Below are 12,762 nucleotides of genomic sequence, written 5' to 3' on the forward strand. Positions count from 1 at the left end.
AGCGAGACGCGTTGCAGCATCCCGTCTCGTCCCGGTCTCGCCGAGACGCCCGTCCGACCGAGACGGCTGGCCCGCCAGCTTGCCACGCGCCCGCGCGACGTGGCGCGCGCTGGCGCTAGGCGTGACGCCCACTCGCCGCCTGCGAGTGGGCTTCGCCACGCTGACGCAATAAATCATTTTTTAAAAAAAATTCGAATTTAATAAAAAAATAAAAAATTCAAACGGTAATGTTACTGTTTTCGACCGTTTTTTTACTCTATAAATACTCCTATTTCATCATCATTATACACACAAACACACATCTATTCTTCCCAAATCATCTCCATCTAACCTCTCCAATTTTCATCTAACCTCTCCAATTTTCATCACAAAATGTCCGGCGACGGAAACTCTGGCGGCTCCGGCGGGTTTGACATCAACGCGTTTGGCGACTGGGGGCATGCACAATGTCTTGGGTGGTTCCGGTTCCGGTTCCGGTTCGTCAACACCGGGGACCTAAGGCTCGTTGACGCCGGCGGGGTACCAACTACCCCATTTTGATGTGGATGCATACGCTCGTCCCTCCGCCCTGAGGTATTCGCAGGGATTATCCCAAATTAGGAAGGATTATCCGGATGAACCCAATCCGGAAGGAGGACGAGGCGGTGGAAGCTCCAGGGCATTCGACGCCATGGAGGAAGAGGAGGAGGCGGCCGAGGAGGAGGAGGATGTAGGTTGTCATCCGTACAGCCACAAGGACACGATGGATCTGTACAACGCCTGGATCAGCGTCTCGTACGATCCCATCGTCGGGAATCAACAATCCCGGAAGTGCTTTTGGGAAAAGGTCACCGATGCCTACAACGAGATTAAGCCGAAGGGGTCCCGCCGACGCATATTGAAGATGCTCCGAAGTCATTTTGACTGAGTCGACAGAGAGGTCAAAAAAATCTGCGGCATCTACAAGAATGAAGCGGCTCATTACCAAAGCGGAGTCATTGGAGCCGACATTCTGAGATTTGCTTTGCGAGTCTATTTCGACGGCAACGACAAAGAATTCAAATATGTCGATGTTTGGGAGGCCGTCAAAGACGTCGAAAGGTGGGCCGACGATGTCCAGTCCAGCACGGGCTTGACCTCGAAACGCACGAAGCACACGGCGGGTGGCCAATACTCGTCTAGTAGGGGCGGTTCAGGCAGCACCGCACAAGAGGTTGTCTCGCAGGAGGTTGAGGGCACGGCAAACGATGCATGGGGGTCCTCCCATGTGCGCCGTCGGCCGCAAGGGACCAAGGCGGCTAGAGGGAGGAGGGGCCGAGACGAATCAAGCCAGACGGGTTCCCAAGGGCCGCCCTCCTCCCTAATGTCCATGTACTTCACCGCCACGATGGCGGACACTTCCCGGATGACACCCGCCCAATATCAAGCCCATCATGCCGGCATTGTGTATCTGGCGGGACAACTTGGTATTCCGCCTCCATTCTGTGCACCGCCACCGCCTTCGAGGGACGATTCGCCGACGGAGTAGTTTTTATAATTTCTATAAATTTGTATTTTAAATTATGTCTTTTTTTATTTATTTTACCACGAATTTAATTATGTATTTTTTTAGGATTTTAAGTTGTAATTTTATTTTATTTAGTGAAGTGTGTTTTTATTAATTGAATTTGTTGGAAATAAAAATAAAAAAATGAAATTGAATGAATAGTTAAGGGATGAGATGGTTAAGGGACAGATAAGAAATGGATGGTTGCATGTGTTGTCTCTTAGTTAAGAGATGGAGTGAAAAGTACACTGAGGTCCATAAATAGTTAAGAGATGGGACGGTTAAGAGACGGATAAGAGACTGCGTTGCGGATGACCTAATCTTCTCAAAAACATTTTATTAGTTCTTTCTCGAGTTGTATCAATATGTTGGATTTCTATTAGATCATTATCCTTGAGAAATAACGTAACAATATTTTCTCAACCTCAAATTCTCTCTAAAATGTTGGGTTCTTGATCATTTGAAATTCAGGTTTTGAATTTTCTTTTAATTTTTGCAGGCAACGACCAACACTTAGTCTCCTAAGACAAATCCAACAAATCAAGTTGACAGTTTCTTGCCAAAATTTATCCAACAATCAACATCCGAATTCCCACATTTTCTTCTACTTGTAACATTTTCAAGCATTGATAGCAATATATTATTTTCTTTGTCAAGATGACGCCTTTTTTTATTTAGAAAATATTTAAAATACTCAATTATCTTTTCTCTTTCTTATTTCATTCATATCTCCTACTTTTAAACACCCAACATCATTTTCTCTCTCTTACTTTTTTCATCTCTCCTACTTTTAAACATCAACAATCTTTTATCTCTCTTACTTTATCCATATCTGATATGATATCTCCTACTTTTAAACACCTAACAATTTTTTCTCTCCCTTTTTAAATACATCAAAATTGGCATGCATAATATCCCATATCATCTTAAGAAGTGGTCATCTTTCTTGGGACGGAGGGAGTACATGATTACGCCATGCATGCCGTTGCAAATATAAATGCTACATTAGTCATTTATGTGTGCATATATTCCAACGTTCGAATTTAATTCCTTTCGTTTTGTGGACTTGAATTTTTTTAACATGCTATTTCGACTCAACTTCTGCTCTAGATGTTAAGATTATATATAACTATTATTTTCTCTATCAATAATAATTTAATAATATTTTACGTTAATTATTACAAAATATATTATATATGCATAATAATTACTACTTCCTCCATCTTGTAGAAATAAGCTAAATTTTTTTTTTGTTTGTCCCATAAAAATAGTTTATATCTACTCCATTCGTTCCCTCATAGTTGAAGCGAAACTTTTCAGCACGGAGTTTAAGAAAGAAATGTTGTGTGTTAAATAAATATATAAAAAAGTAAGAAAGAGAAAAAAGGTAGAGAGAATAAAGTAAAAAGTGAATAAAGTAGGGAGAATAAAGTATGAGAGAGTAAAGTAAGAAAGAGAAAAAAAGTCACCCCCTCCGTCCAAGATAGTTTGTCTCACTTTGACCGGGCACGAGCTTTAAGAAATGTAATAAAAAGTGAGTTGAAAAAGTTAGTGGAATGTGGGTGCTATTTTTATATATTAATTTTATAATAAAATGTGAGTATGAGTTAATGGAATATGCGGTCCACTACTAAAAATGGTAAAATGTGAAATGAAACAAACTATGTGGGACGAACCGAAATGAAAAAATGGGACAAACTATCTGGGACGGAGGGAGTGCTATATATGGAAATGACTCAACTATGAGGGAACTTCCCAAAATAAAAAAATGACTCAACTATGAGGGAACGGAAGAAGTATTGATGAAAACTTTTTCTCATTCTCTTTTACTTTATCGTTTAGGGGCTCTACAATCTACCACATTAATTCAACTATGTTTTCAACTTCCTTTTTACTTTACCAATTACTCATTAAAACCAATGTCATCCCTAATTAACTTATTTCTATGAGACAAATAATTTAATTATTATATTAATTCATTCAATTCAACTATACAACTAAGTGTGGAATTATAATCGTTATTCATCATATCCAAACACAACAGGATTCGAAAAGTCCTTAATTCATACTTAAATTTTTCTTTAAAAACCACCAATTTTGAAGAACTATTTACGTCTTGTCGCAAGAATTCAACACGGAATTAATGATAGCAGGGGATCTCACCCCTGAATTATTAGTTACTTAACATGCTATGATTTCTATCTAAAGTATCTTCACTTCCTATTATCTCAAGAAATACAAAGGGTTATGGATATGTTTTCCAAACTTTTGTTACTTGCGCTTCTTTTACCAGTTCATTGTTTAATGGACTGCACCTTAGCCTTTGCAACCAATACCAATATCGATCGCTCTTCACTTCTTGCCTTAAAATCTCACATCACATTTGATCCTCTCAATTTACTGAGAAAGAATTGGACTACCGAAACATCTGTTTGTAACTGGATAGGAATTACATGTGATCCTATCAATAACCGTGTCACCGAGTTGAATATTTCTAATATGCAGCTCGTAGGCACCATTCCACCTGAAATCGGAAATCTTTCTTCTCTGGTTTTACTAGACATGAATGAGAACTCCTTCCACGGTCCGATTCCGGCCTCCATCTTCAACATCTCATCCATACAAGTAATAACTTTGAGAAGTAATGCTTTGTCAAGTGAGCTACCAATCGACATGTGCAAGCACAGTCTTCACAACCTCAAATTACTTCGTATATCTTCCACTAAGCTGTATGGAGAAATACCATCGAGCTTGGGCCTATGTTCAAACCTTGAGCTACTTTCCTTGTACAACAATAGCCATCATGGAGTGGTGCCAAAAGATATTGGAAACTTGACACTGCTCACTCGATTATTCCTTGGGTTCAACAGTTTAACTGGTATTTATATCTTCTAATTATCTATATATTTAATCTTGTTGCGTTTCCCTCATGATTTGCTTTTGGCGATCTATTTAAGCCTTCATGTTTTTGTTCTTAGGATACCTCTTAAAAGGTCACACCATAATGGAATAGAGGTTGCACTTATATATTGCTTGCACGTTTTCTAATTCTCGGTTTGAATCTCAATAATCTTCCCCAAGAAGGTCTTGTCTGCTCAAACCTCCGCCAAATTCGGAGCCGATTTTTTTCCTTTTCATAAATGATAGGAGTATATTTGATTTAAAGATATTTGCTTCCGGTGTAGTGATAAAATGTAAACTCATATATTGTACAAACTCCAAACTATGATCTGGACCGTTAAAAAAATCAGCAGATGACAAAATAGTAGCAACATAAAATGTCAATACAATATCAACCATTGACATTGTGTTGACATTTTATGTTGCTATTATTTTATCATCTGTTGATATTTTTTAGCGGTCTAGATCATAATTTAGAGTTTGCACAATATTACATTCTTCCCGCATTAAATTCGCTCAATAATTGTGGATGCATATCTCCGTTTAATTTATTGCAATGTGAAGTATAGATTTCCAATTAATTGGACCAAAGTATTGTGATTTGTTGAGTGTCATAGGTAGTAGCCTACTGTATAAATGGGTCCAAAGAATTTGGGCCTTGTTGCCATAGAAAGAAATGCAAAAATGGGCTTTAATTTTCCACCCCAACCTTCCACCAATTTTTGCATCTCACTCCAATTCACGTACCTATAGCAAAGCAAACATGAGATATTTGAAATTTTTGCATCTCACTCCAATTCACGTACCTATAGCAGAGCAAACATGAGATATTTGAAATTACAGCTCAATGATTAATTACAATATGTTAGTAATTAGAAAAAGAACAACAGATCTTATGATAAAATTAACACTATTTGATTTATATCATCGGCGTTGTTAGAATTTCTAGGGGAATCCGTATTTAATTACTTTAATTCATTCAACGCACCAAAATTAGATATACACTACTCCCTCCGCTCCATAATAGTAGAGACATTTATTTCTGACCTGGTGATTAATAAAAAGTGTGTTAAGTGAATTAAGTAAATGAATACTAAAGTAGGAAAGGAAAAAGGTTGAGAGATAAAGAGATAATAAAGTATGTGAAAGAAATGTGTTGACTTTTACTAAAAAAGAAAACGACTCCACTACCATCGAACGTACAAAAATGGCAAAATGACTCCACTAATATGGAACGGAGGGAGTATTTGATTTACTTATTTTTATTTGTAGAAACTCACTGCCGTTATTTTAGTGTGCACCAGATAATTCATGTTAATTTGTTGCTAGAGGTGGTTAGGTATGATATATACCTAACAAAAACGAACATACTCATTAACCTTATAAAAAAATCAGCATTTGAGAAATCACAAAAAATTAATAAATTGTTTAACAAATTTTTTGTTTCACAGGTGATATTCCAAAAGAGATTGGTCATCTTCACCTGTTAAATTCACTGTGGATGGAATCTAACAAATTTACAGGACCAGTACCTCAAGTTATTTGGAATTTGACGGCCCTTCAAAATTTAGTCCTCTACAATAATAATTTAACTGGTCGGTTGTATATTTACCTCTCTAGACTTATTTTTTTTTATCATTTTACATCGTTATTGTGTCGAAGTTTAAGTACTTAAAATCACCGTATTTAATAGCACCATTCTCTTAGGTTTAAATATATCTAGAAAAATATTATATCTTACATATTACTAATTTTTTTATGAATTATGTATTCCACAGGTAATATTCCCAAAGAGATTGGTTATCTTAATAATTTAGAGATGTTAAACATGGCATCCACTGGACTTGATGGATCAATTCCAAAAGAAATTGGAAACATGACATCCCTTCAGTATATATACCTTGACAACAATGCATTAAGTGGTATGGTACTGTTGTTTTTGTTAATCATTGTTATTTTTCTTAATTTTATCAATTGTATGGTAGGGAGTTTAAAAATTAGAGTATATATTGACTTTTGATTATTCTACATTGTTATAGGTGCTATTCCACAAGAGATTGTCCAGCTTGATAATTTACTAGTGTTGTCCATTGATTCCAACAAGTTGACGGGCACTTTACCGTCGACTTTTTCTAACATGTCTTCAGTGAATTATATTTCATTAAGTCATAACATGCTTAATGGGACACTGCCAAAAGAAATTGGCAACATGAAAGCACTCCAAGAGTTATACCTCATTAACAATAGTTTAACCGGTAAGAATCTATTTATCTATAGTATATGTATGCACACATTTTTATAGGTGTGATTCCATAAGAGATTGGTGGGCTTGATGAATTAATTAGATTATACTTGTGTTCCAACAAGTTTATCAGCCATTTGCCTCTAGTAATATTCAACTTGCTGAATTATCTACCTAACTAATACTAACTTGATATATATTTCAGGTATCATTCCTGGAGAGTTGTTCACTTTTAAAATTAGGAATATTGATCTCTCCAATAACCATTTTGAAGGCTTCGTACCTTCCACCATTGAAACATCCCATAACTTAACTTATCTCCACTTGGCAAATAACAGACTCTCGGGCTTTATACCTTCCACCTTTGGAAATCTCATCAACCTAACAACCCTAATGCTCTACTCCAACAACTTCATTGGAGAGATTCCCTCATCCATTTGCAAATTGAGATCCCTCCAATTCCTCCATCTATCAGACAACAGTCTGCACGGCCCAATACCAAAGTGTTTAGGAGAGCTGAGTAAATCCTTGCAGGTTCTGCATTTGAAGGGAAATAAATTTCAGGGCCTCATTCCTCCATCCTTTCCTCAGGGCTGCGCTCTCGAGTCTCTGAACCTCAACAGCAATAACCTAAAAGGAACACTTCCACAAACCCTAGGAAATTGTGGGAAGCTGCAAGTTCTTGATGTCGGAAGCAATGCGATACAAGATGGTTTTCCCTTTTGGATGGAAGATCTCGTTGATCTCCGAGTCCTTGTTTTGAGAGATAACAGATTCAACGGTAGGATGCTTCTACCCATTGCTTATGGTGAGATAAGTAGTGATGCTCCATTTGTGAAGTTGCAAGTGTTTGATATATCTCAGAATGAATTCAGTGGACCCCTTCCAACTAGATATTTAACCACCTTCCCAGCCATGATGAATGCCAAGGAAGATTTTTCAGAAGAGAGTAACTGTTGAAATTAGTAACCTCAATTTCTTCACATTTAAGGAATGGTGATGAAGGTGCTGCATCACCACCTTATCATAGTAGTGTAAACTTGTGAGTAATTCATGGCTAAAAAGGTAGCCACACATGCACTACATTAGGCGGTGGTGTTTTGTGGATGGCATTTGATGGCTTCCTAATTAAGTAGAAAGTGATATCTAGTAGGTGACGTAGCATATAGCTGGCAATTTAACATCTATAAATAGGGAATTGTATTTCAATATAAAAAAAAATCAAGTTAGAATTGTGAGTGAGTTAAAGAGCCGTAGCTCAAAGTGAGGAAGATTGAGAGTTGTGTTGTGCTGAAGCACTTTTGTGTATTTTGTAATCCCTTTTGGCGAGAAGCTTATTAATACTATCCTCCATATTTCATCCTTGTTGAGTGTTCCTATATTTTGTGTGTCAAATATCCAACAAATCTGGTATCTAGAGCCACTCGATCCTACCTATGGCGACAACGTTGAATATGGTTCAACCCCAGATTCCCAAATTAGAGAAACACAATTATGGGAATTGGAGTATTCAGATGCGAGTCTTGTTGCAATCACAAGAGTTGTGGGATATTGTTCAAGACGGCTACATCGAACCTGTCTCCCAAGAAGCTGAAGATGCCCTGACGAACAACCAGAAGAACGCCCTCAGAGATGCAAGGAAACGAGACAAGAAGACGTTGTTCAATATCTATCAAGGTATTGATGAAACCACGTTCGAGAAAGTAAGTGCAGCCACCACGTCAAAACAAGCCTGGGAGATTCTGAAGAATTCTTTCACCGGCGTTGATAAGGCGATACGAGTTCGACTGCAGATCCTACGTGGCGAGTTCGAAAGCTTGTCCATGTCTGAAACGGAGAGCATTTCAGACTATTTCACAAGAACATTAGTTATTGTGAATCAAATGAAAAGGCAAGGAGAAATAGTTGAAGATGTTCGTGTCATTGAGAAAATTCTTCGTTCCTTGACGTCAAAATTTGAGCACGTCGTTGCGGCTATCGAAGAATCAAAAGATCTCAGCACTATGTCTATCGACCAGCTGCAGAGTAGCTTGGAAGTTCACGAACAACGTATGAAGAAAAAGGCGACTACTTCACTTGAACATATGCTACAAGCAAAGATGTCAATACAAGAAGACAAGAAGTTTGAGCCTGGGACATCACGTGGTGGATACAACCGAGGTCGAGGCCGAGGTCGAGGCTATCGTGGCCGAGGAGGACGCAGCCAAAATTACCATTACGAAGGAGGACGTGGCCAGAATTACCAAAATCGAGGAGGACGAGGCCAGAATTATCAAAACGGGGGAGGACGTCAAAATTTCACCTACCGTGGCAGAGGTCGAAATTCTTATGGACAACGAGGACGAGGAAGAGGACAATATAGAGGCGGTTATTCTCAAACCTATAATCAACCCGGGTTTGATAAAGCAAATGTCGAGTGCTATACTTGTCACGAATTCGGGCATTACAGCTATGAATGTCCAACAGCCGGAAATACCAGATCCAACCAACAAGTCCATTATGCCGATGGTGGAGACAATAATGAGCAGGTAATTTCAACCTCTCTTTTTACTCATAAAGGACTTGAGGGTGATCAGTGCAGCACGTGGTACTTGGATACTGGAGCTAGTAACCACATGTGCGGGAACAAGGAACTCTTCGTGGAGCTGAAGGAGACATCTTATGGGGATGTTACTTTTGGAGATTCCTCCAAAGTAGCGGTGCAAGGAAAAGGTAATATCTTGATTAAGTTGAAGAATGGAAATCATGGCTTTATATATGACGTCTATTATGTGCCTGCCATGAAGAGCAATATTTTGAGTCTTGGTCAATTGCTGGAGAAAGGATTTGATATTAATATCAAGAATTCTTGCCTTACTATCAATGATGCTCGTGGTAGTTTGGTTGCCTCTGTGAAGATGTCCAAAAATAGATTATTTGCATTGAACATGAAACATGATATGTTGAAGTGCATGAATGCAATTTTTAAAGATGAATCGTGGTTATGGCATTTACGTCTTGGACATCTGAATTTTGGTGGTTTGAAGCTTCTGTCTTCAAAGAATATGGTGAAAGGCTTGCCTCATATTGATCATCCTGAAGAAGTTTGTGAAGGATGCATACTGGGAAAACATCACAGGCCAAGTTTCTCAAAAGAAATGAGATGGAAAGCATCACGCCCGTTGGAGATCGTTCATACAGATGTTTGTGGTCCTCTGAAGCCTATTTCTACTGGAGGTAATCAATACTTTCTAACTTTCATTGATGATTACTCCAGAAAGACTTGGGTGTATTTTTTGAAAAGGAAATCTGAAGTGTTTGATATTTTCAAAGAATTCAAAATTCTTGTGGAAAGGCAGAGTGGACACTATATTAAAGTTCTCAGATCCGACCAAGGAGGCGAGTTCACATCCGATCTGTTCGAAAAATTTTGCAAGGATCATGGAATCGTTCACCAACTTACACCTGCATATACTCCTCAACTGAATGGTGTTGCTGAAAGGAAGAATCGAACAATTCTTGATATGGCGAGGAGTATGATCAAAGGGACGGACTTACCCCGAGAATTCTGGGCTGAAGCTGTCGCAACAGCAGTATATCTCCTGAATCGGTGTCCCACCAAAAGTGTTCGTAACATGACGCCCGAAGAGGCATGGAGCTCGTTCAAGCCCAGTGTTGCGCACCTAAGAGTTTTTGGCTGTATTGCCTATGCCAAAATTCCTGAAGCTCGAAGAATCAAGCTTGATGATAAAGGTGAAAAATGTATCTTCGTGGGATATGGTGATCGAGTAATGGGTTATAAATTGTATAACCCACTCACAAAGAAGGTGATCATAAGCCGCGATGTGGTGTTTGAAGAAGATCAAACATGGAGCTGGGAGGATAAGAAAGCTACAAGCACGTCAGAAATTGTACCTGATCAGCAAGAAGATGCACGTGAAGTTGAAGAACCTGATTCACCAACATCATCTCAAGGTCCAGTCGGAAGGCCAAGAAGGATGCGCAATCTGAACGATATATATGAAGCTACCGAAGAAGTTGATAAAGCTGTGGAGGAAAATGTGAATCTTATTTGTTTTTATATGGATGCTGATCCAATTGCTTATACAGATGCTGCACAAGAAATGAAATGGAAGATTGCAATGGATGAAGAAATCAATGCGATCGAGAAAAATGATACTTGGTCGTTGACAACACTGCCAGAAGGCCGAAAAGCAATTGGTGTGAAATGGGTGTTCAAAACAAAGAAAAATGCCAATGGTGAAGTGCAAAGGTACAAAGCGAGGTTGGTGGCGAAAGGATACAAGCAGAAGGCCGGAATTGATTATACTGAAGTCTTCGCTCCTGTTGCTCGTCTTGAGACGATCAGATTATTTATCTCGCTGGCCGCCCAACACAATTGGAAGATCTATCAGCTCGATGTGAAGTCGGCTTTTCTAAATGGTTTTCTTGAAGAAGAAATTTACGTTGAGCAACCTGAAGGTTATGTGAAACGAGGAGCTGAAGATAAAATTTACAGATTGAAGAAGGCTTTGTACGGGCTCAAGCAAGCTCCACGAGCATGGAATTCCAGAATCAATGAGTATTTTCTGAAGAATGACTTTGTGAAGTGCCCTTTCGAACATGCTCTATACTTGAAGAAAGATGCTGCAGGTAATGTTATTTGTTTGCCTATATGTTGATGATATAATCTTTACTGGAAATTGTGAAGCAATGTTTCATAAATTCAAGAAGAGCATGATCAAAGAGTTCGAGATGACGGACATTGGTTTGATGGCACATTTTCTGGGAATTGAGGTAGTGCAAAATGAAGATGGGATATTTATCTCTCAAAACTCTTTTGCAAAACAAATCTTGGAGAAATTCAAAATGGAGTCTTGCAATCCTGTTAACACTCCCGTGGCGATCGGTCAAGAATTAAGGAAGCATGATGGTGAAGCTGAGGTGGATCCAACTTACTTCAAAAGCCTCGTTGGAAGTTTACGATATCTAACGTGCACTAGGCCTGATATTCTTTATGGAGTTGGATTAATCAGCAGATACATGGAAACGCCGTCACAGTCTCATTTGAATGCGGCCAAGAGGATTTTGCGCTATATTAAAGGTACGTTGAATGAAGGTATACTTTAGCCCTCTAATCAAGAAGTTAAACTCGTTGGTTATTCGGATAGCGACTGGGGAAGAGACTTGGATGAAAGAAATAGCACTACCGGCTACTGTTTTTATATTGGAGATGCTATCTTTACTTGGTCGTCAAAGAAGCAAGCTGTAGTGACACTCTCAACATGTGAAGCCGAGTAGGTGGCAGCAAGTTCAACGGTGTGCCATTGCATTTGGTTGAGAAATTTACTAAGTTTTCTGGGATTCACGCAAAAAGGCCCGACGGAGATACATGTTGATAATAAGTCTGCAATAGCACTTGCAAAGAATCCAGTGTTCCACGAAAGAAGTAAGCATATTGATACTCGTTATCACTTTATTCGGGAGCACGTGAACCAAAATGAAGTGGAGTTAGTGTACTGCAAGTCACAGGATCAAATTGCAGACATATTTACGAAGCCGCTAAAGAACGATGTTTTTAGAAGATTGAAATTTATGCTCGGCATGAAAACCATGAAGAATTGAGCTTACGGGAGGATGTTGAAATTAGTAACCTCAATTTCTTCACATTTAAGGAATGGTGATGAAGGTGCTGCATCACCACCTTATCATAGTAGTGTAAACTTGTGAGTAATTCATGGCTAAAAAGGTAGCCACACATGCACTACATTAGGCGGTGGTGTTTTGTGGATGGCATTTGATGGCTTCCTAATTAAGTAGAAAGTGATATCTAGTAGGTGACGTAGCATATAGCTGGCAATTTAACATCTATAAATAGGGAATTGTATTTCAATATAAAAAAATCAAGTTAGAATTGTGAGTGAGTTAAAGAGCCGTAGCTCAAAGTGAGGAAGATTGAGAGTTGTGTTGTGCTGAAGCACTTTTGTGTATTTTGTAATCCCTTTTGGCGAGAAGCTTATTAATACTATCCTCCATATTTCATCCTTGTTGAGTGTTCCTATATTTTGTGTGTCAAATATCCAACAGTAAGTGGTTCAGAAAATATGAGGAATCA

The 12,762-nt window shown here is 38.7% G+C and overlaps 1 protein-coding gene across 1 annotated transcript; it reads left to right on the forward strand.

Annotated features, from left to right (window-relative positions):
* Window positions 1-3,829: 3,829 nt before the first annotated feature.
* On the forward strand, window positions 3,830-7,628 carry LOC121789869 (LRR receptor-like serine/threonine-protein kinase RGI2). Its single transcript, XM_042188210.1, has 4 exons — window positions 3,830-4,403; window positions 6,205-6,348; window positions 6,466-6,681; window positions 6,874-7,628. The coding sequence occupies exons 1-4, from the start codon at window positions 3,830-3,832 to the stop codon at window positions 7,626-7,628; spliced, it is 1,689 nt and encodes a 562-aa protein (XP_042044144.1).
* Window positions 7,629-12,762: the final 5,134 nt, after the last annotated feature.

This window comes from Salvia splendens, unplaced genomic scaffold, assembly GCF_004379255.2.
Source record: "Salvia splendens isolate huo1 unplaced genomic scaffold, SspV2 ctg36, whole genome shotgun sequence".
Classification (NCBI taxonomy): Eukaryota; Viridiplantae; Streptophyta; class Magnoliopsida; order Lamiales; family Lamiaceae; genus Salvia; species Salvia splendens.